General features: G+C 44.7%; 1 protein-coding gene across 1 annotated transcript in view; it reads left to right on the top strand.

Moving 5' to 3' along the window:
* AACS (acetoacetyl-CoA synthetase) overlaps window positions 1-21,682 on the top strand; it is a 53,885-nt gene that overhangs the window by 10,238 nt on the left and 21,965 nt on the right. The window contains exons 4-12 of the mRNA XM_087705817.1: window positions 1,062-1,175; window positions 5,086-5,183; window positions 8,167-8,281; window positions 9,187-9,268; window positions 11,147-11,294; window positions 14,987-15,067; window positions 19,076-19,200; window positions 19,796-19,860; window positions 21,355-21,477. Of these exons, the coding sequence (XP_087561943.1) occupies window positions 1,062-1,175; window positions 5,086-5,183; window positions 8,167-8,281; window positions 9,187-9,268; window positions 11,147-11,294; window positions 14,987-15,067; window positions 19,076-19,200; window positions 19,796-19,860; window positions 21,355-21,477 (951 nt within the window). The remainder of the gene's footprint in view (window positions 1-1,061; window positions 1,176-5,085; window positions 5,184-8,166; window positions 8,282-9,186; window positions 9,269-11,146; window positions 11,295-14,986; window positions 15,068-19,075; window positions 19,201-19,795; window positions 19,861-21,354; window positions 21,478-21,682) is intronic.

The following is a 21,682-nucleotide window of genomic DNA, read 5'->3' as shown; positions in this document are numbered from 1 at the left end:
GTTAAGCAAGGAGCGGGTCACCCTAAACAGGGCAGCTGGGCAGTTATCTGCGGACACGATAAAAGCGGAAAAATGTCATCGCTTTGCTGCTTTTATCGCCACTAAGTAGGATTTAATATGAATTCTTACTAGTGTTCGATCGGATTCGGACCGGCTGGCCCTCCAAGCACTCTCTAGGCCCCTTTTTCCCGGCGTTTCATCTCCCGGAGCTCCTCGGTAAACCAGGGAGCTACCCGAGATCGACACCGGGCCAGAGGCCACAAAGGTACAACACGATCCAAGGCCCCAGTGGCCGCCCTATCCCAGGCTTCCACTAGGGCTTTGGTCAAGCTGTGAGCGAGGGATTCAGGAAAAGTCCCAAGCTCCATGAGAAACCTTTCAGGGTCCATCAGGCACCTAGCGCGGAACCATCTAGTCGGTTCTGCCTCCCTGCAGTGAGGGGTAGAAGAAGAAAAGTGAAACACGTAGAAAAAAGAGACATACAAAAATTATCCCCATGTCAGCTAATACTTAGTTGGGTAACCTTTAGCATGAATTGCAGCCTTACAACGTCTTCCCATGGAGTGAACCAAGTTGTTTAGTTCTGCAGCTGTTATAATGTGAAACCAAGATTGAATGATTGCTTCTATTAACTGGGTTTTATCGCTGCTATATTTGGCTATAACCTTTCATAGAAGAGATCATTGAACAAACTTCATTGCATTGCATTCTTGATTAAATGATCTTTCCACTGATATATAATTTTATGGTACTACTAAAAAAAAAGAAGTGGTGTATTAGCCATCAAATCTCAAAAAATGCACTTTTCCCAAAAGGTTTCCACAATTTGGGCCACTGCTGTAGAGGATTGTGGTTTTTGTGCATCCAGAACGACCATATTTTTCGGAATATACGACGCACTGGTGTATAAGGCGCACCATGATTTTTTAAAAAAAAAAAGGTTTTGCACTCTGCAGGCCTCCCAAACCCTCTGCATGCCTCGTTGTCTTCAGGGGTTAATATGTTATTTGTTTTGACTTCTTGCTGTCAACCTGCAACTGGACCTGATCTTGTTTCCTCAGGGGAAGGGAAGGAAGAGATCGAAAAAGTGACTTTTGAGGACCTGAGGCATAGGGTGGCTTTCTACGCTGCAGCCATGAGGAAGTTGGGGGTGCAGCCTGGAGACCGAGTTGTGGGTGAGTCCCCCTTCTCCTTCCACTATTCCTTTTTCAACCAGGATGTGCAAATATCAGATCTGACCTTCTTAAAAAGCTCTGCAGAAAGGAACACACTATGTGGCATGGCTGGTAGCAAATTCGGACAGTGAGGAGGTTGGAGAGGAACATGGGTCAGTCCTAGACTCTGGGAGTAAGGCCACAGGTGGAAGAATAATGGCCCCTCCCAGAGGGAATAAAAGAGGAGCGAAAGGGGAATGGAGTTTGCAGGAGACCATTAGTTTGCTTCATTGGTTCGTGAGTCTCCGAGGCTCCTTGCCAAGTTCTGCAGATATCGGCCTGGCAGCTCTCCAAGCCAGAGAAGGTCTGTGACTGTAAATCCTCCTTTGAAAGACTTTGCTGGATGTGAATGAGCAGAATTCACAGTCAATTAATAAAAGGTTTTTTTGTCGGGACCAGGAGTTTGCTTCAGGCTCTTGGGAAGCCTGGGTCAGAACACCCACGGAAGAGGCACTTGGAAAAAAGGTTGGGCGACTTTTAGCCAAATGTTGCTGAGATGAGACAACAGAAAGCAATGGGTCATTAAAATCAAAATTCTTCCAATAAATGGCAGGTTGAAAAACAGGTCTCATTGAACCAAAGAAAGTGTGGGAAACTTTGCTGAACCTTCTGGATGGAGAGGGAGGGGAACACACATTTGTAACTTCCCAAAGGGTCTCGGGAATGCATGTTTGGGCTCGAGGTGGAGCTGGGGGTTTTCCGACATCCAGTATGGAAGAAGAAGAGGAAGAAAATTAGAAGAAGAGAATCTTTGTAGATCAGGGTGGAACGGTGAGGTCCTTGGTGCTGTCTGAGAGTGGTGGTTTTCTTGCAGGCATTTCATTACCCAACTAGGTAACATCATCAGTGCTAGAAGGAAGAGGATTGTGGGATCCTTGGTGCCCTCTGAGCATGGTTGTTTTTTTGCAGACATTTCATTACCCAACTAGGTAACATCATCAGTGCCAGAAAGCAGTGTGGTTTACAAAGTACAGCAGAAGGAGAATGGGAGGAGGAGGACCACAACTGTGGGGTCCTTGGTGCTCTCTGAGCTTGGTGGTTTTCCTGCAGGCATTTCATGACCAAACTAGGCAACTAAGCACTGATGATATTACCTAGTTTCGTCATGAAACGTCTGCAAGAAAACCGCCAAGCTCAGAGAGCGCCAAGGACCCCGTAGGAGGAAAACAGCCAGTCATGTTGCTGTCCAGCACACCTTCACCTCTTGCACAAACCACAGGCTTCCGTTTGACCTGTTGTGCCCTCAAAAGTCAAGGTGGGCAGCTGATACCTCAGGGTTGGCCTGCCGTTGTGTCATTGGGTCACTTGCCCCATCGTTCCTTGTGTTCCAATGCAGCCATTGGCACCTCTTGCATCAGGCTGCACTGGGTTTTCCTCTTTGGAAAGGTCTTGAGTAACGGGGGCGGTGAGACTTGGAACTGCCAAAAAGAAAATATGTGGCAACGTAATCCACATTTATGCCTAGTTCTCGTCCTTCATCCATTGGGTTTGTTTGCACATGTTGATTTAGCTGGAACGGTTTCAGTGGGTTTGAGATGCTTCCAAAGTAAGATTAGAAGTGGAGTTAGCATTTCCCACTGAATTTACAGTCATGTGCATTAGAGGCAGTCCTCGCCTTAAAACCACAGTCCTCTAGTGACTATTCGAAGTTGCATCAACATTAAAGAATAGAATAGAATAACAGAGTTGGAAGGGACCTTTTGGTCATCTAGTCCAGCCCCCCCCCCCCCCCCCCAAGCAGGAGACCCTACACTATTTCTGATGGTAGTCCAGTCTCTTCTTGAAAAGCTTCCAGGGATGAAGCTCCCACAGCTTCTGAAGGCAACTTCTGGTCCATGGGTTGATTGTTCTCACTGCCCAAAACTCCTCATTTCCAGGTTGAATCTCTCCTTGGTCAGTTTCTATCCATTATTCCTTGTTTGATCTTCAAGTGCTTTGGAGAATAGGTTGAGCTCCTCCTCTCTCTGGCAGCTTCTCAAATATTGGAAGACTGCTCTCCTGTCTCCCCTGGTCCTTCTCTTCACTAGACTAGCCAAGCCCAGGTCCTGCAACCGTTCTTCCTATGTTTTAGCCTTCAGTCCCCTCATCATCCTGGTTGCTCTTCTCTGCACTCTTTCTAGAGTCTCAACCTCTTTTTTATAGTGTGGTGACCAAAACTGGATACAGTACTCAGTTACTATGGCTTTATAGAGTGGTATTAGTACCTTCCTTGATCTCGATTGAATCCCTCTGTTAATGCAACTTAGGATTGCATTGCCTATTTTGGCTGCCACCACACACTGCTGGCTCATATTTAGCTGGTTGTCCACTAAGACTCCAAGATCCCCCTCACAGTCACTGCTATTAAGCTTGGTTTCACCCAGTCTATATGTGTACTTCTGGTTTTTCTTGGCCAAAGAACAAGGACTTTACTTTTCTTTAGTTGTGGGAGCTTCATCACTGGAAGCTTTCAAGAAGAGAGTGGGCTGCCATCTGTTAGACATGGTGTAGGGCCTCCTGCTTGGGCAGGGGTTGGACTAGATGACCTACCAAGGTCCTTTGCAACTCTGTTCATCTAATGTAGCCAAAATCAGATATGACCCGCTGAACATTTGGCTTAGCAATGGAAATGCTGGAGTCCCGTTTTGGTCGTAAGTAGGGGCTTAACCTGTTAACCATCGCATAGATTTTTCTGGTCTGGGTTGAGCAGGATTGTCAAACTACTCGTTAGTTACACAACTGAGGTTTGTTGCTCGAACCAGCCAGGCCTGATCTGAGGACTATCTCTTGGCTTAGTAAGGAGGTGAAATTCAGGTTCCCGTCGGGTTTCAAAATGTGCCACCAAGCCAGAAGGACCAGTTTGGGGGCTGGATCTCCTCGAGGGATCCCACCTGCCACCGAAAATCTAATAATTTACCAGGATCTTCAGTGACCTCCTGGGTGCAGGTTCTCCTTCCTTATTGGGTTGGTGGGCTTTTTAAAAGACAAGGGGAGGCCGTGGGGGCTTCCCCTTCGTCTTCCCAGACTCGGTTTGGGGTTGTGTAAACCTCTGGCCTTTGTCCAATTCATCTGGGTTGCATTACCTGTCGGGGTAGTCGGCAGGAAGAAGCGATGATGCAATATATGCCTTGCAGGTAGGAGGCAGCATGGATGGTTTGGGGACCTTTGGATGATCTGATCTGATGCAGTATTTACTTCCTTGATCCCTTGGTGATGTTCTGACCCAGCCTTAGCAGAAGGAAGAAACAGACTCCTGGTCACGAAAAAACCCTCTTTATTTTACCTCTTGTGAATTAATGGCATTCACACACCGAAAAGTCCAGGCAATAGTCCTGCAAGGAGTTAACTGCAGTAACAGACCTTATCAGTTTTTAGCGATAATCCCAGCCAAAAGGCTGCAAATTAAGTTCTGACAAGCAGTCTTTGTTGCACAAAACACAATGAACAAAATCTTCAGAAATATGAACTGTTGTCTCCTACGACTACCACTTCCCCTTCCTTCTATTTATTCCCCAGCCAGGGAGGGGTCATTCAGTGTCCATGTGTGCTTTGTTTCCCGAGTGGGCTGCTTTTCCTCCTGTTGTTCACCTCTCCAAACTGCTCTGCCCATGCACGCATCTGGAACAGGCCCCAGCTGTTCTTCCTCCCCACTTATCTCAGCCTCCAATGGCAGCTGCCTGTCCGGTGGCTGGGAAATGTCGGACTGCCCTGGCTCTATCTCCGTGTCTTAATTCAGAGCGTCCATCAGAACCTTCCCCAGACTCCAGAACTGGCCCAAGTTCCTCCCCAACCTCCTCATTGTTGCCACCTCCGCTTGCAGCTGGCGGGCCACAACAAGTGACTTAAGATCCATCCTTCATCCCTTCCTCTTCCGTTTTTGCAACTGTTCCAGGTTACCTGCCCAATGGGATACATGCTGTGGAGGCCATGCTGGCTGCTGCCAGCATCGGAGCCATCTGGAGTGCGACGTCCCCGGATTTTGGCATCAACGTGAGTGACCCTCACTTATCTCTTTGTTCCCAAATCCCCATTCTACATTTGCAGCCTCTAATGAAGGGTGAATTCCTTTGGACAAAGCAGTGCTGGTAGTCCTTGACTTACGACCGTTCCTTTAACGACCGTTTGAAGTAACAATGATGCTGGAAAAAGTGGTTCCACCACAAATCCGCGAAGCCCTTATCCGCGGAGACATAAGCGCGAAGACTAATTTGCGCCGTTCTAAGCGCTAAGGAAAAACGCGACCCTACCGCGATGACATAATCGCGGAGGGCAAATTCGCGCATTCCCAAGCACTCAGTACCCTAAACCTAACTCTAAACCTAACCCTAAACCTAACCCTAAACTTAACGCTAAACCTAACCCTAAACCTAACCCTAAAACAAACCCTAAAACAAACCCTAAAACAAACCCCTAAACCTAATCCTAACCCTTACCTTAATTGAAGTCGTCTTTCTGCCGCGGCGCCGTTTTAAAGCGCCCTTCTGTTGCCGCGCTGTTGTTGCGGCGGTGATGACGTGCGGTGATGACGTCGCGGCTTTAGCGCCGCGATTTTATCACCGCGATTTTGACGAGCGCGGTTTTGTCGTGCCATGGGAAAAAGTAACCTACCACCTCATAACACAGGATCCAAATTTGGACACTGGGCAACCGGCAGGTAGCCGGGATGGCACGGTGGTTAGAATGCAGGATTGCAGGCTGACTCTGCCGACAGCCAGCAGCTCGATCCTCATCTGCTCAAGGTTGACTCTGCCTTCCAAGGTGGTTAAAATGAAGGCCCAGATTGTTGGGGGAAAGAGGCTGACTGTGCAAACTGCTTAGAGAGGGCTGGAAAGCCCTGTGAAGTGGTATATAAGTCTAGGGGCCATTGCTCTTCCTCTCTCCCTCCCTTCTTCCCATCCATCCATGCATCCATCCATCCATCCATGTTGCACAGTGGTTAGAATGCAGTATTGCAGACAAACTCTGCCAACTGTCAGCAGTTCAATTCTGCTCAAGGTTGACTCAGCCTTTCCTCTTCCAAGGTGGCTAAAATGAGGACCCAGGTTGTTGGGGGCAAGAGGCTGACTCTGTAAACCTCTTAGAGAGGGCTGTAAAGCACCGGGAAGTGTTATATAATCTAAAGGCTATTGATGTTTGCGACCTTCCCCACAGGCAAAATCAATGAGAGAAACGAGATTCGGTTAAGAACTGTGAGATTTGCTTAAAGACCATGGCAAAAGTTGCAAAATCAGATGACGAATGCATTGCTTAGCCGTGGAAATTCGTAACTCGAGGACGACCTGAAGGGTTGACTTTTATGGCATCCCCAGAAGAGAGGAGTCATGCGCCACTGTTTTTAGCCAAAGACTGAGCTTTTAGGGGGAGAAATTGGATCTGATGCTTATAGTCACATTTCACATAAGTGTGTGTGTGTGTGTGTGTGTAATTTAGGGCATTGGTCCTGCAATTAAAATCTCAGCTGAATTTAATTTTAAGATTCCTTCATGTGATGACCTGGAAGCAAAGTTGCAACATGTCAATCAGTGGTTCTAACTTGGCTTGTTTTCTACTCCGCTGGAGATGTCTGGAGGGTGGACATCTAGTTCCAGAAATGGTGGAGCGAGGCTGAACAAAAGTTGCGTCCTGCATGGTGAGACATATAGTGGGACACCATTGTGTCCAAGACACGTGATGGTCCCTACTACAGAATAATAATAAATAGAATAATAGAATAGAATAATAATAAAATAATAATAATAATAAAATAACAGTTGGAAGGGACCTTGGAGGTCTTCTAGTCCAATCCCCTCCTCAAGCAGGAGACCCTCTGCCATTCAATCAGAATAGAGCTGGAAGGGACCCTAGTGTCCAGCCCTCCCTGCTGAAGCAGGAGGCCCTATATCATTTCAGACCAATGGTTGTCCAGTCTCTTCCTGAAAACCTCCAGTGATGGAGCCTCCACAATTTCTGGAGGCAAGTTGTTCCACTGATTAATTGTTCTCACTGTCAGGAAATTTCTCCTTAGTTCCAGGTTGCTTTTCTCTTTGGCTAGTTTCCATCCATTGTTTCTTCTCTGGCCCTCGGATGCTTTGGAAAATAAGTTGAACCTCCCCCCCCCCCCTCTTCTTTGTGGCAGTCCCTCAAATACTGGAGTACTGCCATCATGTCCCCCCTAGTCCTTCTTTTAACTTGATTTTTTCTTCTTGTGCCATATCTGTCATTGGATGTTGACGATCCTATTTTGATCAACAGCCACATGAAAAAGTGCTGCTGAGTTTTGTCCAAACCGGTCCCTTAGATTTGGAAGCCATGATGTTCTTCTTCTGCCTGGACCTCATTTGACTTCAATTAAGGAGATTAAGTGAAGGATGGCCTATTTTTCCAGGTGTTGCATCCCATGTTCAAAATATTCTAACTTTCACTTTTTGATGGTTTTGATGATTTCCCTTGGCTTTTCCCAGGCAGCTTATGCCTTCCTCGTTTCTGATTTTGTCAACCCAGCTTAAACGTAACAGACACCTGTCAATCCACATTTCAAATGCTTCTAGTCACTGACTAGTCTCTTCCCAAAGGGACACGGTGGCTCAGTGGCTAAGACGCTGAGCTTGTCGATCAGAAAGGTCGGCAGTTCAAATCCCGAGCGCCGCGTAACAGAGTAAGCTCCTGTCCCAGCTTCTGCCAACTTAGCAGTTCAAAAGCATGTAAAAATGCAAGTAGAAAAATAGGAACCACCTTTGGTGGGAAGGCAACAGCGTTTTGTGCGCCTTCGGCGTTTAACATCTGAATTTTAATCCCATGCTCAAGGGGATGCTACAAATGTTATAAGTGTGAGAAACAAACATGAGTTTTTTCGGTGTCGTCGTATCTTTGAATGGTCACTAAATGAACGGTTGTAAGTCGAGGACTGCCTCTACATAAAAGCCCACCCTTTTTCACCCAGGTTTGTTGAATTCTCTGCTCATGCCTGGTTTCCCTCCCACCATCTCCCCCGCAGGGCGTCCTGGATCGCTTCTCCCAAATTCAGCCCAAGTTAATCTTCTCCGTCGAAGCCGTCATTTACAACGGGAAACGCCACAACCACCTGGACAAGCTGCAGAGTGTCGTGAAAGGTAAATCAGCTGCTGCCTTTTTTCTCTCAGGCCATTGGAAAGGATTCCTCTGTGTCTGAATGCCACATAAAAAATGCAACATAAAAAATGCAAGAGAAAAACAATGAAACATAAAAAAATGCAACATAAAGGAGCCCTGGTGGCGGTGTGTGTGTGTGTGTGTGTGTGTGTGTGTGTGTGTGTGTCAGAATGCAGGAGTGCAGCTAATTCTGCCGAGCCAGATTGTTGTGGGAAATGGATTGACTCCATAAACTGCTTAGCTCTACAAAGCAGTATATAAGTCTAAGGGCTATTGCTAGTGTTATTGTCCTTCCTTTCGTCCTTCCTTCTTTCCTTCCCTCCCTCCCTCCCTCGATCTATCAATCCATCCATGGTGTGCAGTAGTTAAAATATGCAGTATTCCAGGCTAACTCTGTCAGTAGTTTGATCCTGACTGGGTTGAGGTTTACTCAGCCTTCCATCCTTCCAAGGTTATTAAAATGAAGACCCAGATTGTTGGGGGCAAAAGGCTGACTTTGTAAACTTCTTAGAGAGGGCTGTAAAGTGGTATATAAGTCTAAGGGCTATTGCTAGTGTTATTGCCTATCCATCCATCCATCCATCCATCCATCCATCCATCCATCCATCCATCCATCCATCCATCCATCCATCCATGGTGTGCAGTAGTTAGAATGCAGGCTAACTGTGCCAACTGTCAGCAGTTCGATTCTCACTGGCTCAAGGTTGACTCAGCCTTCCGTCCTTCCGAGATGGGTGAAATGAGGAGTCAGATCATTGGGGGCCATAGGCTGACTCTGTAAACCACTTAGAGAGGGCTGGAAACCACTGTGAAGCGGTATATAAGTCTTTAAGTGCTGTTGCTACTTGATCATCTTTGCATTTCTGATCCTTTTTTTTCCTTTTAGGACTTCCGGATCTGAAAAAAGTTGTTGTCATCCCCTATGTATCTTCAAGAGAGTCCATAGATATTTCCAGAATCCCAAATAGGTATAACGCTTTGAAGGATATTATGAGAATTGGCTGAGATATCCCTTCCTCCCACTTATGACTGACTGTATGACTGTAACTTTGTTGCCTGTATCCTTACGATTTATATTGATTGTGTCCTAGTATGATTTGATTGCTTATTTCTACCCTGTGACTATCATTAAGTGTTGTCCCTTATGATTCTTGATGAATATATCTGTTCTTTTTATGTACACTGAGAGCATCTGCACCAAATAAAAATTCCTTGTGTGTCCAATCACACTTGGCCAATAAAGAATTCTCTTCTATTCCTTTCCATTCCCTTCCTTTTCCTTCCCTTCTTTCTATTCTATTTCTTATTTTGCTCTCTTCTCTCCTCTCCTCGCCTTTCCTCTCCTCCATTCCATTATTTTGCTCTCTTCTCTTCTCTTTTCCTGTCCTATTCTGGTTCCACCACAAAACCGCGGTAGACTAAAGCGCGCTCGACGAAAGCGTGTACGTCACGCCATCACAGCGCGACGAAAACAGCACGCTGTGAGCGGTAAACTTAAAATTAAAGCGTAAATCTAAACCTAACCCCCCCAAACCTAACCCTAAACCTAACCCTAAGCCTAACCCTTAACCTAACCCTAAACCTAACCCTAACGCTTAACGTAACCCTAAACCTCACCCTAACCCTAACGCTTAACGTAACCCTAAGCCTAACCCTAACCCTAACCCTTAACCTAACCCTAACCCTAACCCTAAACCTAAACCTAACCCTTACCTTTATGTGAATCGGCTTGCTTTAAAAGCGCTTTTTAAAGCGCCCTTTTTTCTCCGCGGTCGTATTTGTCGCGCTGCTGATGACGTCAGGTAGGCGCTTTAATCGGGCGCGCTTTAGTGGACCGCGGTTTTGACGGGTCACGCCTATTCTATTCTATTCAGATTTGGAAGACCAATATAACCTTCTCATAAAAGTGCAGATTGTTCTTGACTTACAACCATACCTCCATTGGTAAGAGAGCTGGTTGTTAAGTGACTCACACCCAATTTTAAGATTGTTTTATGACCGTCGCTGTATCCCAAAGTCACATGATCTGCTTTTACGACCATCCAACAGTGGAGAAGCCTGATTCACTTAACAATGGTGTGACTAACTTAACAACCACAGGGATTCACTTAACAGCAGTGGCAAGGAAGGTCATGAAATGAGGCAAAACTCACTTAACAAATGTCTCACTTAGCGACATAAATTTGGGGGCTCCATTGTGATCGTAAGTCGAGTACTTCCTGCATTAGCTTGGGGGTCTTTTAGTTCCCAAGGTTAGCCTGCTGATGGTTGCATAGAAAAATCTTAGTATAATATATTTTTATCATATTTTATCTAAATCTTATTTATTATTGTGTTTTATTCCAATTTCCTTTTTTTGAGTTTTAAAAAGTTTTATTTTGTATAAGAAATTCCATTACTAAATAAACAGTGTCTTGTCTGTGTACACATAATTTTGAGAGATAATCATAATACTTACAGTAATATTCATCCCATTGATACTGATCTTATAATCATTGTAGTATTTGCTTATCCACTTTAATATACCTTCCTTATACAGTTAGTCCTTCTCTTATAGTTCCATATTTTTAACTTCTGCTTTTATTGGCTAGATGTTGATAAAATGAGTCCCAGTATTCAGTTTCTTCCTTTTCCTTAACTTTTAAGCATCTATCCATTTCATTTTAAATTGTGTTTCATGCAATTCCATTTTAAATTGCATTTATCAAATTTTAGTAAATGTGTTTCTGGAACTCTGCACTCCGATATGGCCCAGAGGGCTAATCAATACAATTAATGGGTGATAGAAAAATCTTAGTAATATGAAAATCTTGATTTTTACCCTTCTCTTTTCTTTTTCCACTCAGCGTGTTTTTAGAAGATTTCCTTGGAATGGGTAAGGGAGACCAGGCGCCTCAGCTCGAGTTCGAACAGCTCCCCTTTAGCCACCCACTTTTTATCATGTACTCTTCGGGCACGACAGGCGCCCCGAAATGCATGGTGCACTCTGCAGGGGTGAGTGTCCCTTGTTTATTTATTTTGAGTATGGCATGGAAAGGTACGGATATTAGGAGTGGTGCGGTGGCCTACGGGTGGCGCTCTCGTCTCACTATTGGGAGGCTGTGAGTTCGACCCCAGGTAGAGGCAGATATTTCTCTCTTCGGGCACGATGAGAATATATCTGCTGAACAAAACTCCGCACTGGCGACAGGAAGGGCATCCAGCCATTCAAACACTCTGCTAGCTCCACTCAGTTACCCAGTTTCTACCCCCCAAGCAGTGGTGGGATTCAAGCCAGTTTGTACCAGTTCAGGAGAAATGGTTACTAACTTTCTGAGCAGTTTGGTGAACTGGTTGTTGGAAGAAATCATGAGGTCAGAGAACCAGTGGTTAATTTATTTGAATCCCACCACTGCCCACAAGGGATTATGGGGTTGTTAAATGAAGATGATGAAGATGATGATGATGGAATGCATGGATATTTGGAGTATGGGAGAAACACATGGTGACATAATGCACACATGATAGAGAGGCGTACTCACTTTTGCAAGATTTAAGAAATTCAAATAATTGTATATCAAGTTGCAAATTATATTTTAAAAGATGTTAGTTAGGGAAATGGTGAGTTCTAATCCTGCCTGAGGAATGGAAGCCAACTGGGGCACTTTGGGCCAATCACCAGGCGACTGTGAGTTCTAGTTCCACCTTAGCAACGAAAGCAGCTGAGTGGCTGGCCAGTTGGGTTGTTGTGGAGAAAAAAGGAGAAGGAAGGCAGTTAGAATATGGAATATATTTGTTGCCTCCAGTTATTTCTAAAAATAACGAAGGTGGGATACAAATAAATGAAGTTTGCCCTGGACTGAAACCTCAGACGGAATCCATTTCATTTCTCTTATTCACCTTCGTATGTCAACCGTTTTGTAGCCGTTGCAGGGTTTGAGCCTCTGCGTCTAGGCTGGACTGTGACAAAGTTTAAGGCTCCAGAATCAATGTGAAATATTTGGCATGCAAATAGTTACCATATTTTTCGGAGTATAAGACGCACCAAGCTTTGAAGAGGTAAATTTTTTTAAAAAGTAGGTAGGTAGGTAGAGAGATAGAGAGGGAGAGAAAGAGAGAGAAATACGGTAGGTAGGGAGAGAGTGAGAGAGAGTAGTTAGGTAGGTAGATAAAGGGATGGAGAGAGAGAGAGAGAAAAGAGAGAGAGAGTGTAGGTAGGTGTTCTGACCCCTTCCTCCGTTCAGTAACAAAAGCCGAGACAAGCGTAAAATGGAATGTCCTTTAATTAGCAAGTCCAGACTCTTGGTGGCTGAAAGGCAAATAAACAAACTGATAAGGACTTTGGCAGCAAGTCCGAGAAACCTTGGCAGCAATGCAAACAAACTCTGGCAGCAATCCAGCCTGCCAAGTTCGTTTCTCTTTAGTCCCAAACATTGACTTCTGCAAGAAGGGCGTGGCACAAGCAGTGTATTTTATAGTCTGGAGAGGAGCTTAATGACCTTCAACTGAATGTAATTACCTCCTGTAATTACGCAATTGTTCTTGCCGAGTAGCCCTTTGACGGCGTGCATCCCGGAACAACTCACAGTTGGTTTCTGGATCACTCTCTCTTGTTTCCTCCCCACTGATCCAAGGCTCAGGTGCCACCTGGTGGCCAACCAGTCTCTCTGCGCCCTGCTCGGAGTGGGAACCCTGTCCAGGGTCCTCTACATCCTCCAGGGCCGACTCATAGGGCCCCTCGCTGTCAGAGTCTGGTGGCAGCTCCAACGGCTCCTGCCGGGCCACAACAGGTAGGTTAGTAGAGAGAGAAATACAGGTAGATAAAGGGAGAGAGAGAGAGAGAGAGAGAAGGTAGGTAGAGAGAGAGAGAGAAAAAGAGAGAAATACAGTAGGTAGGGAGAGAGAGAGTAGTTAGGTAGGTAGATAAAGGGATAGAGAGAGAGAGAGAGAAATAGAGAGAGAGAGAGTGTGTGTAGGTAGGTAGGTAGAGAGAGAAATACAGTAGATAGGGAGAGAGAAGGAGCCGAGGTGGCGCAGTGGTTAGGGTGCAGTACTGGAGGCTACTTTAGCTGACTGTTTCTGCAGTTCAGCGGTTCTAATCTCACCGGCTCAAGGTTGACTCAGCCTTCCATCCTTCCGAGGTGGGTGAAATGAGGACCCAGACTGTGGGGGCAATTTGCTGACTCAAATTGCTAAAAATCTGTAAACCGCTTAGAGAGGGCTGCAAGCCCTATGAAGCGGTATATAAGTCTAATTAATAAATAATATAAATAAGTAGGTAGGTAGGTAGGTAAATAAAGGGATAGAGAGAGGGAAATAGAGAGAGAGTGTGTAGGTAGGTAGAGAAAGAGAGAGAAATACATTAGGTAGGTAGGGAGAGAGAGAGAGAGAGTTAGGTAGATAAAGGGATAGAGAAAGAGAGAGAAAGAGAATGAGTGTAGGTAAGTAGGTAGAGAGAGAGAAATACAGTAGTGAGGGAGGGAGGGAGAGAGTGTAGGAGGTAGGGAGATAAAGGGATATAGAGAAAGAAATAAGAGAGAGAGAGAGAAATACAGTAGGTAGGTAGGGAGAGAGAGAGAGTGTGTAGGTAGGTAGAGGGATAGAGAGAGAAATAGAGAGAGAGAAATACAGTAGATGGGGAGAGAGAGTGGTTAGGTAGGTAGATAGATGGAGAGAGAGAGAAAGAAATATATATAGAGAGAAATACAGTAGATAGGTAGGGAGAGAGAGAGTGGTTAGGTAGGTAGATAGATAAAGGGAGAGAGAGAGAAAGAGAGAGATATAGAGAGAAATACAGTAGATAGGGAGTGTGTGTGTGTAGGTAGGTAGAGGGATAGAGAGAGAAATAGAGAGAAATACAGTAGATAGGTAGGGAGAGAGAGAGTAGTTAGGCAGATAGATAAAGGGAGAGAGAGAGAAATAGAGATAGAGAGAAATACAGTAGATAGGTAGGGAGAGTGTGTATGTGTGTGTAGGTAGGTAGGTAGGTAGGTAGGTAGGTAGAGGGATAGAGAGAGAGAGAGAGAGAGAAATACAGTAGATAAGTAGGTGTTTCTGCTGGCACAACACTTGATCAATGTAATTCTCATGAATCAGTTAAAGAGCTTTCCAAAAGGAAAAAAAAAGTTTTTGCACTCTGCAAACCTCCCCAAAATGGCCCGTTTTTTGTGAAAATGGGCTTGTTTCCCCTTCCCCCCAAAAGGCATAAATAGCCTTGGGGGGGGGCTTGCAAAGTGCTCCTGGTGGAGTGGGGGGGACAAAAACTAGAAAGAAACGGCCCGTTTTTTTGTAAAAATGAGTCCGTTTCTTGTCAAAAAAATTGCATGCATAGCTTTATGGAATAGAGTGCTGCTGGGGACTAGAGGGGCAAAAATGGCCCGTTTTATGTTCATTTCTGCCCTCCCCAGCCCCCTGGATTCTCTGAAAGCCTCCATAAGGGTATGCAGGGCCATTTTGGTGAAGGAGGGCGGGGCTTCGGGAGACAAAAATGCTGTATTCGATGTATAAGATGCACCCAGATTTTCAGCCCCCTTTTTGAGGAAAAAAGGTGCGTCTTATACTCTGAAAAATACGATACTTATTTGAATGCTTGGCTCCGTTTTTTGCTAATTAAAATGTAAATGAAACTAAAATTTTATTTTAGCTTTCTAATGCAATTTAAGCTCTTTCCTCTCTCCTTTTTTATTTTATTTTATTTGTTCCTGCAGGGAACTTTGATCCAGCACCTGAAAGAACATATCCTTCATGGCAACATGAGCTGCAATGACGTCATCATATATTATACCACGGCAAGTGACTTTTTCTTTAATAAAGGAGAATATTTGTAGGTAAGGGTTGACATGAGGCCTTCTTGGTGCTCTCTGTGCTTCCTTGTTTTCTTGCAGACGTTTCATTACCCAACTAGGTAACATCATCAGTGCTATAAGGGATGGGTTTTGTTGGGAGGAGGTGGAGGAGGAGGAGGACTTGGTAGTTTTCTTGCAGATGTTTCATTACCCAGCTAGGTAACCTCCTCATCAGTGCTAGAAAGGAATGGGGTTTATGGAGTGGTGGAGAAGGAGGACTATAAGGTCCATGGTGCTCTTTGAGCTTGCATGTTTTCTTAGAGACTTTCATAACCGAACTAGGAAACATCATCAGTGCTAGAAGAGAAAGGGGTTTGAGTAATGGTGGAGGAGGTGAAGTGGAGAAGGAGGACTGTGGGGTCCGTGGTGCACTCTGAGCTTGCTTGTTTTCTTACAGACCTTTCATTACCCAACTAGGTAACATCACCAGCGCTATTAAGGAGGCAGTTTGCTGTCAGTTTACATTCTGGTGGCTTGTCCCCATCGGTGTTGGTGGGGGTGATCTTAGAGATTCTTTACTTGGTGTGTTTACTGATGGCTCTTCGGCAGTTTCTGTTTTTAGTAAGCTTTTTTATTTGCAAACGTATGAACAGTGTGGCACCTGGGGTCATACATTCGAATACAATTAAAGCTAGTAGAATTAATCATAGTTATTACATTCAACTGTAGGAAGTTAGCACCCACCTCTCTCCTAGAAGAATGAAATGTCCTGGGAAATATTGAAAAGGCAGAATATTCTATTTCCCTGGATAAGAAATGGAGAGACATGTCTTTTGGCAGGAAACAGACTTAATAGTCCCCCCCTTTGTCAATGGGCCATTAAAAGGCCTGAGCCAGTCTATTCTACATAACAAAGATCCCCACCCTTCAGCTCCAGCGTGATGGGATTAAGGCATGATAGGAGTAGCCCTTTGCCCATCTCACCACAGGGCACCTGGGAAGAAGCAAGGCTCAACCAAACGTGGACTCAAAACACAGCCTTGAGAGTTGCCCCTGCGTGGCCCCATGGGAGTCTGACAACCAATCAGAATACAAGATCAAGATCAAAGCCCAGAGAGGGCATAAAACCAGGGACTTTCAGCATCTCACTCTCTTTTACTTCTTCACCCAACATCTGGAAGCCTGTGATCCCCCTTTTCCGTTCAGGAGCTCAAGCCATGGGATCCTGTCCACCATTAAACCATCTTTCCAAGCAGCCTCCATGTTTCCAGTGCCTTTTCCCCCACTTGGAACTGAACCCAGATGGACATTTCTTCCAACACAACCAACTTATATATTTCTAATAATAATACATACTTCTATTAAGTTGCAGTGTGCCTTTATTCAATTATTCCATGTTTTCTCTCTTTTTTTGAAAAGTTTTTATTTTATTTTAATTGAACAAAAACACAAAAAAAGAATCATCATTACATCTTGTAGAAAGCGTGTCGATTGGTTACAGATAACTTTCGTTCATTTCTTCCACAGTCATTACTTATAGTTCATATTAGATTATACACTTTAAATCAAAAATCTTTGTATATCTTACTATCAATGTACCACAATTCTCATTTGACTACAATTATTTGAATGTGCTTTTGCCTCAAATCTTTCATACTTAAAGACACAACTACATAATGGCCTTCATTAGCTATTTCAAAAAATCCTCCAATAACATTACACCTTTATGATATCTTTTAAGTAAAAGTCAATTAATAAAGTTTCTAAACCTTTCCCCCCCCTCCGCCCCCCCCCCCGCAACTCACTGTTTAGGATTTATATCCAAGTTACTTTAGCCAATACCATCGTATGCATATATTGTTAAACAATGTCCATTGACATTTCCTTGTTGTTATTATAATTGGCTAAAAATCATTTACTATTTATGTCCCATCTCCTCTCATCAGATCCCCTTAAAAAAACACCCATGTTTTCTCTTGTTGCTATTCTATTCTCTAGAAGTGTATAATATTCCTCTTGTCTCTTATTTCTATAATTTATTGTAGCTTATTCTAACTCATCTCATCCTCTATTAAAAGACATTTTCTTTCTAACTTCTAGTCATGTCACCTACCTAAAAAAAGAGAGAGAGAGAGAAAAAGAGAAGCAAATTAGAACAACAACAAAAAAGAGAAATCATCTATCCATTGTCTCTTGCCAGCTTCAATACTTCAATTGCGATGCTTTTTTTTGACTTGCCTCCCATATTCCTGTCTTGGATCTTTACCTCTGTCTTCGTCTACTTGGCTGCTCAATGTAGGTATTTCTCCCACCTTCGACCCTCTTCCACTGCCTACTTTCCATCCACTGCCTAGTTTCTTGATTGAGGTACTGTTTACTTGATTGTTGGTCTGAAGTTAACCTTGGAGTTAATCTATGATGGTCTGATTGCGGAGGGAGAGGTGCTTTGAAGTGTTTTTGTTCTCTTTGGGCTGGTTGATTGTCCCTGTTGCATCGCTGACATTTTCTTTCCCTAAAAACAAATATTAAATTGTTGAAAGTCTTCAAACTGGGCATCCTTTGGAGGCTCCCTCTGTCTGCACACGCTCCAGAAAATCCTTCTTCGTCCTCCAAGGAGACCAGATCAGATTAGCCCAAGATTAATGGAGATTAAAATCAATTACTACTTATACTTGCGGATAAGCCCACTCTTGAAATGTTTGGGTGTTTTTATTCTCCCAATTGGCTTAACTGCAGTTGCAGAAGCTTCACAGTATTTTGGGTTAAAATTGCAGAGTTTGTCTATCCATTCTAAAGGTGAATGTGCAATGCAATAGAATAGAGCTGGAAGGGACCTTGGAGGTCTCCTAGTCCAGCCCCCTGCTCAAGTGGGAGACCCTATACCATTTCAGATAGGTGACTTTTCTTAAAAGCCTGTAGATGAGGCACCTACAACTTCTGGAGGCAACTTCTGTGCCACTGGTTAATTTGTCCTCGCTGTTAGGAAGTTTCTCCTTAATTCCCAGTTGCTTCTCTCTTGGTTAGCTTCCAACCATTGTTTCTTGTCCTGCCCTCTGGTGCTTTGGAGAATAATTTGACCCTTTCTTCTGTGTGGCAGCCCCTCAAATACTGGAATACTGTTATTATGTCACCCCTAATTCTTCTTTTCTTTAGACTAGTCAAACCCAAATCCTGCATCTTAGATAGAGTGATTGTAATTCTAACAAATTTACAGAGTTGGAAGGGACCTTATAGGTCATCTAGTCCAACCTCCACCCAAGCAGGAGACCCTACACCATATCTGACAGATGGCAGCCCAGTCTCTTCCTAAAAGCTTCCAGTGATGAAACTCCCACAACCTCTGAAGGCAATTTCTGTTCCTATTGGTTGATTGTTATAACTGTCACAAAATTTCTCCTTATTTCCAGGTTGAATCTCTCCTTGGTCAGTTTCCATCCATTATTCCTTGTCTGGCCTTTGGGTGCTTTGGGAAATAGCTTGACCCCCTCCTCTCTGTGGCCCTCAAATATCGGAACACTGCTATCCTGTCTCCCCTGGTCCTTCTCTTCCCTAGACTAGCCTTGCCCAGTTCCTGTAACCATTCTTCATTTGTTTTAGCCTCCAGTCCCCTCATCATTCTGCTTGCTCTCCTCTGCACATTTTAACCCCTAAAATTCTCAACATGTATATATAATAGTGTGGAAGCTTTCTAGAGGATATTTCTGGGATGTTCAGGCGGCTGGTTCTTGTGCCTGGGGTCAGGAGGGGGGGGAGGCACTGCTTTGCAAGAGACTCTGGAAATTACATCACACTTAGCACATGAGCCGTAGGTTGTGCTTTACGTGGATTGTCTCGGAGACGTGCAAAAACATGTCTTTGCAGGTCTAAAAACAGACGGAAAAGCAAAATAGCCTTTTCTGCCTAATCTACATTCGGACGCTTGGCAACTGGCACGTACTTATGTTGGTTGCGATGTCAATGATCTTCTGAGAAGCTGATCTGCATAAGTTAATTGTCCTCTTTCCATCCTAGACGGGTTGGATGATGTGGAACTGGCTGGTGTCTGCTCTCGCAGTGGGGGCCTCAGTGGTCCTCTATGACGGCTCCCCCCTGGTTCCTTCTCCCAACGTCTTGTGGGACTTGGTGGATCGATTAGGGTACGTAAACCATCAGCCCCGACTTGGCTTAGCATCTTCAGATGGATCCTGGGGTGTTTTCACAGTATTTGGCCTCTCAAGCTATTGATAAATGAGGTTGGTGAGGCTTCAGAAGAAGGCAAGGAAGTCCTCCTTGTGAGCGGTCCCCAGCCTTTCGGACCTCAGGGACCACTAAATTCATAATTTTAAATCCTGAGGACCACTAATATGATCTGCCTAATGACCGGCTGGGTGGGCGTGGCTAGGTGGTCATGTGACTGGGTGGACGTGGACAATTCGATGTCACTCACCATGGCAACTTCACTGCGCTCTACAGTAGAAGCCATTTTATGGCAGTATGGTAGAAGCCGTTTTAAGGCACAACAGGCTGTATGTTAACAGAACACCCCCCCCCCCAAGAGGTTTTAGGGATGTCTTGTCCCACTGTATTTGTTTCCAGAGGTTAAGTGATCTGTGTATACCAAATTTGGTTGAAATTGCTTCAGTTCCAGAGTTATACATATATATATGGCTGTGTGTTTGCGTATGTTCCAGCATATATATATATATAAAACTAACAAGAAGAAGATAAACAATATTTGTTTTCTGGCTACAGGATTACCATCCTTGGGACGGGTGCCAAGTGGTTGGCAGTTCTGGAAGAGAAGAACTTGAAGCCGTGTAAGTATTAGGGCACCAGTTGGGGTTTTGCATCGCACAAAACTGGTTTGTTCAACCATGGTTTGGTTGAACTCACGTGACCCATAACCACCGAGGTAACCACCACGTTACGGACAAAATGGCTGAACCTGGTCCCCCTTTCCTTGTTTTCCTTCAATTTTGGAGCCTAGTTCCCTCCCACCCATCCCTCATTCCATCCCATATTATTTCCCAAAAGTTGCTACTATTGGTGGTAAGTCAGCAGGTTCTGACCAGCTCTGGAAAACGGTAGCGGAAATTTTGAGTAGTTCGGAGAACTGGTAAATACTGCCTCTGGCTGGCCCCACCCCCATCTATTCTCTGCCTCCCGAGTCCCAGCTGATTGGGAGGGAATGGGAATTTTGCAGTAACTTTCCCCTGCCATGCCCACCAAGCGACACCCACCAAGCCATGCCACGTCCACCAAGCCATGCTCACAGAACCGGTAGTAAAAATGTTTGAATCCCACCACTGGTTGCTACCTTATCACAAGCCAGGGTGAATAGAAAAGCGATTCTGAGTCATGTATTTAAACATGAGCTCTGGCTTTGACATGGTTTGAAGCTTGAAGTGCCTTGATTTGTCATGGTGGCATGTCGTGGTTGATGTTCCCACCATATAGTAAGCCATTGATTGAACCCCTTGAAGAGGTAGTGGGACATTTTGAGAAAAACAAACACCATGTTGTGGCCCGCTAGCGGCCAGCAAAGCTGGTTAAAGATTCGGAGGTTGGGGAGGAACATGGGCCAGTCCTGGAGTCTGGGGAAGGCTCTGATGAGGGCTCTGTGTCGGAGGCAGAGCAGGGGCCACGACAGTTATCAGCTGCCTTAGAAGTCAGACATCAGTGAGGCAGCTAAGGAACAAGGGCTGATCAGGACTAAAGCCACAGATGGACGGTGAATGGCCCCTCCCAGAGGGAATAAAAGAGGAGCGAAAGGGGAGTGGAGTTTGCAGGAGACAATTAGTTCATTCCTGCATTCTTGCCAAGTTTTGCAGCATCTGAAAGATACCGACCTGGCCACTCTCCAAGCCTGATAAAGGTCGGTAATTGGGAACTCTCTTGAAAGACTGTGGGAGACGAAAGACTTTGCTGGAGAGGAATTCACTGTCAATTAAATAAAAGGGATTTATCGGGACAAGGACTCGGCTTCGTGCTGCTGGGGAAGCCTAGGTCAAAACACCTGAACATCTTTTGAAATGTTTTGGGCAAAGAGCATCTCGTGTTCCTTGAATCTTACTGGCCTGAGTTTAGAATTTCCCCATGGTGGTTGACTCTACTTCGCCTGGTTAAATCTGGGAGTCCATCAAAAGTCTTTGACTTCAATGCTTGGAAGTCCCAGCTGTGATCAGGCCAGGCGAACCCCACCACATCTTGTATGGGAGATAGCGCTCTGCTCTTCAAGCCTCACAACTCTGTTGAAACGGAGGGAGGGTCGGTGGGCCTGGATTTATGTCGTTGTGTGTTTTCTTCTCAAGGCGAAACCCACAACCTTCAAACCCTCCACACCATCTTGTCCACCGGGTCACCTCTCAAGCCTCAAAGTTATGAGTACGTCTACAAGCACATCAAGAGCAGTGTCCTCCTGGGCTCTATTTCAGGTACCAAAAAGTTATATGCATCATCTTCTCCACACCGTCTTGCTTGCTTTCTTTTTACCAAAATTAGCTCAACCGTTTTCTTTATTGATTGGACTGATAGTCTGTCAGAGTTTGTTGCATACATTCAAATCCAGAATCACACACAGAATGCAGCAGGATTCATTAACTTCTTTATATACATAAGAATAGATGAATAAATGTACAA

The sequence above is a fragment of the Thamnophis sirtalis genome, unplaced genomic scaffold, assembly GCF_051295495.1.
Source record: "Thamnophis sirtalis isolate CommonGarterSnake01/CBP01778 unplaced genomic scaffold, rThaSir2_p1.2 scaffold_2, whole genome shotgun sequence".
In the NCBI taxonomy this organism is placed as follows: Eukaryota; Metazoa; Chordata; class Lepidosauria; order Squamata; family Natricidae; genus Thamnophis; species Thamnophis sirtalis.
This window is presented reverse-complemented; position numbering and strand designations above follow the sequence as displayed.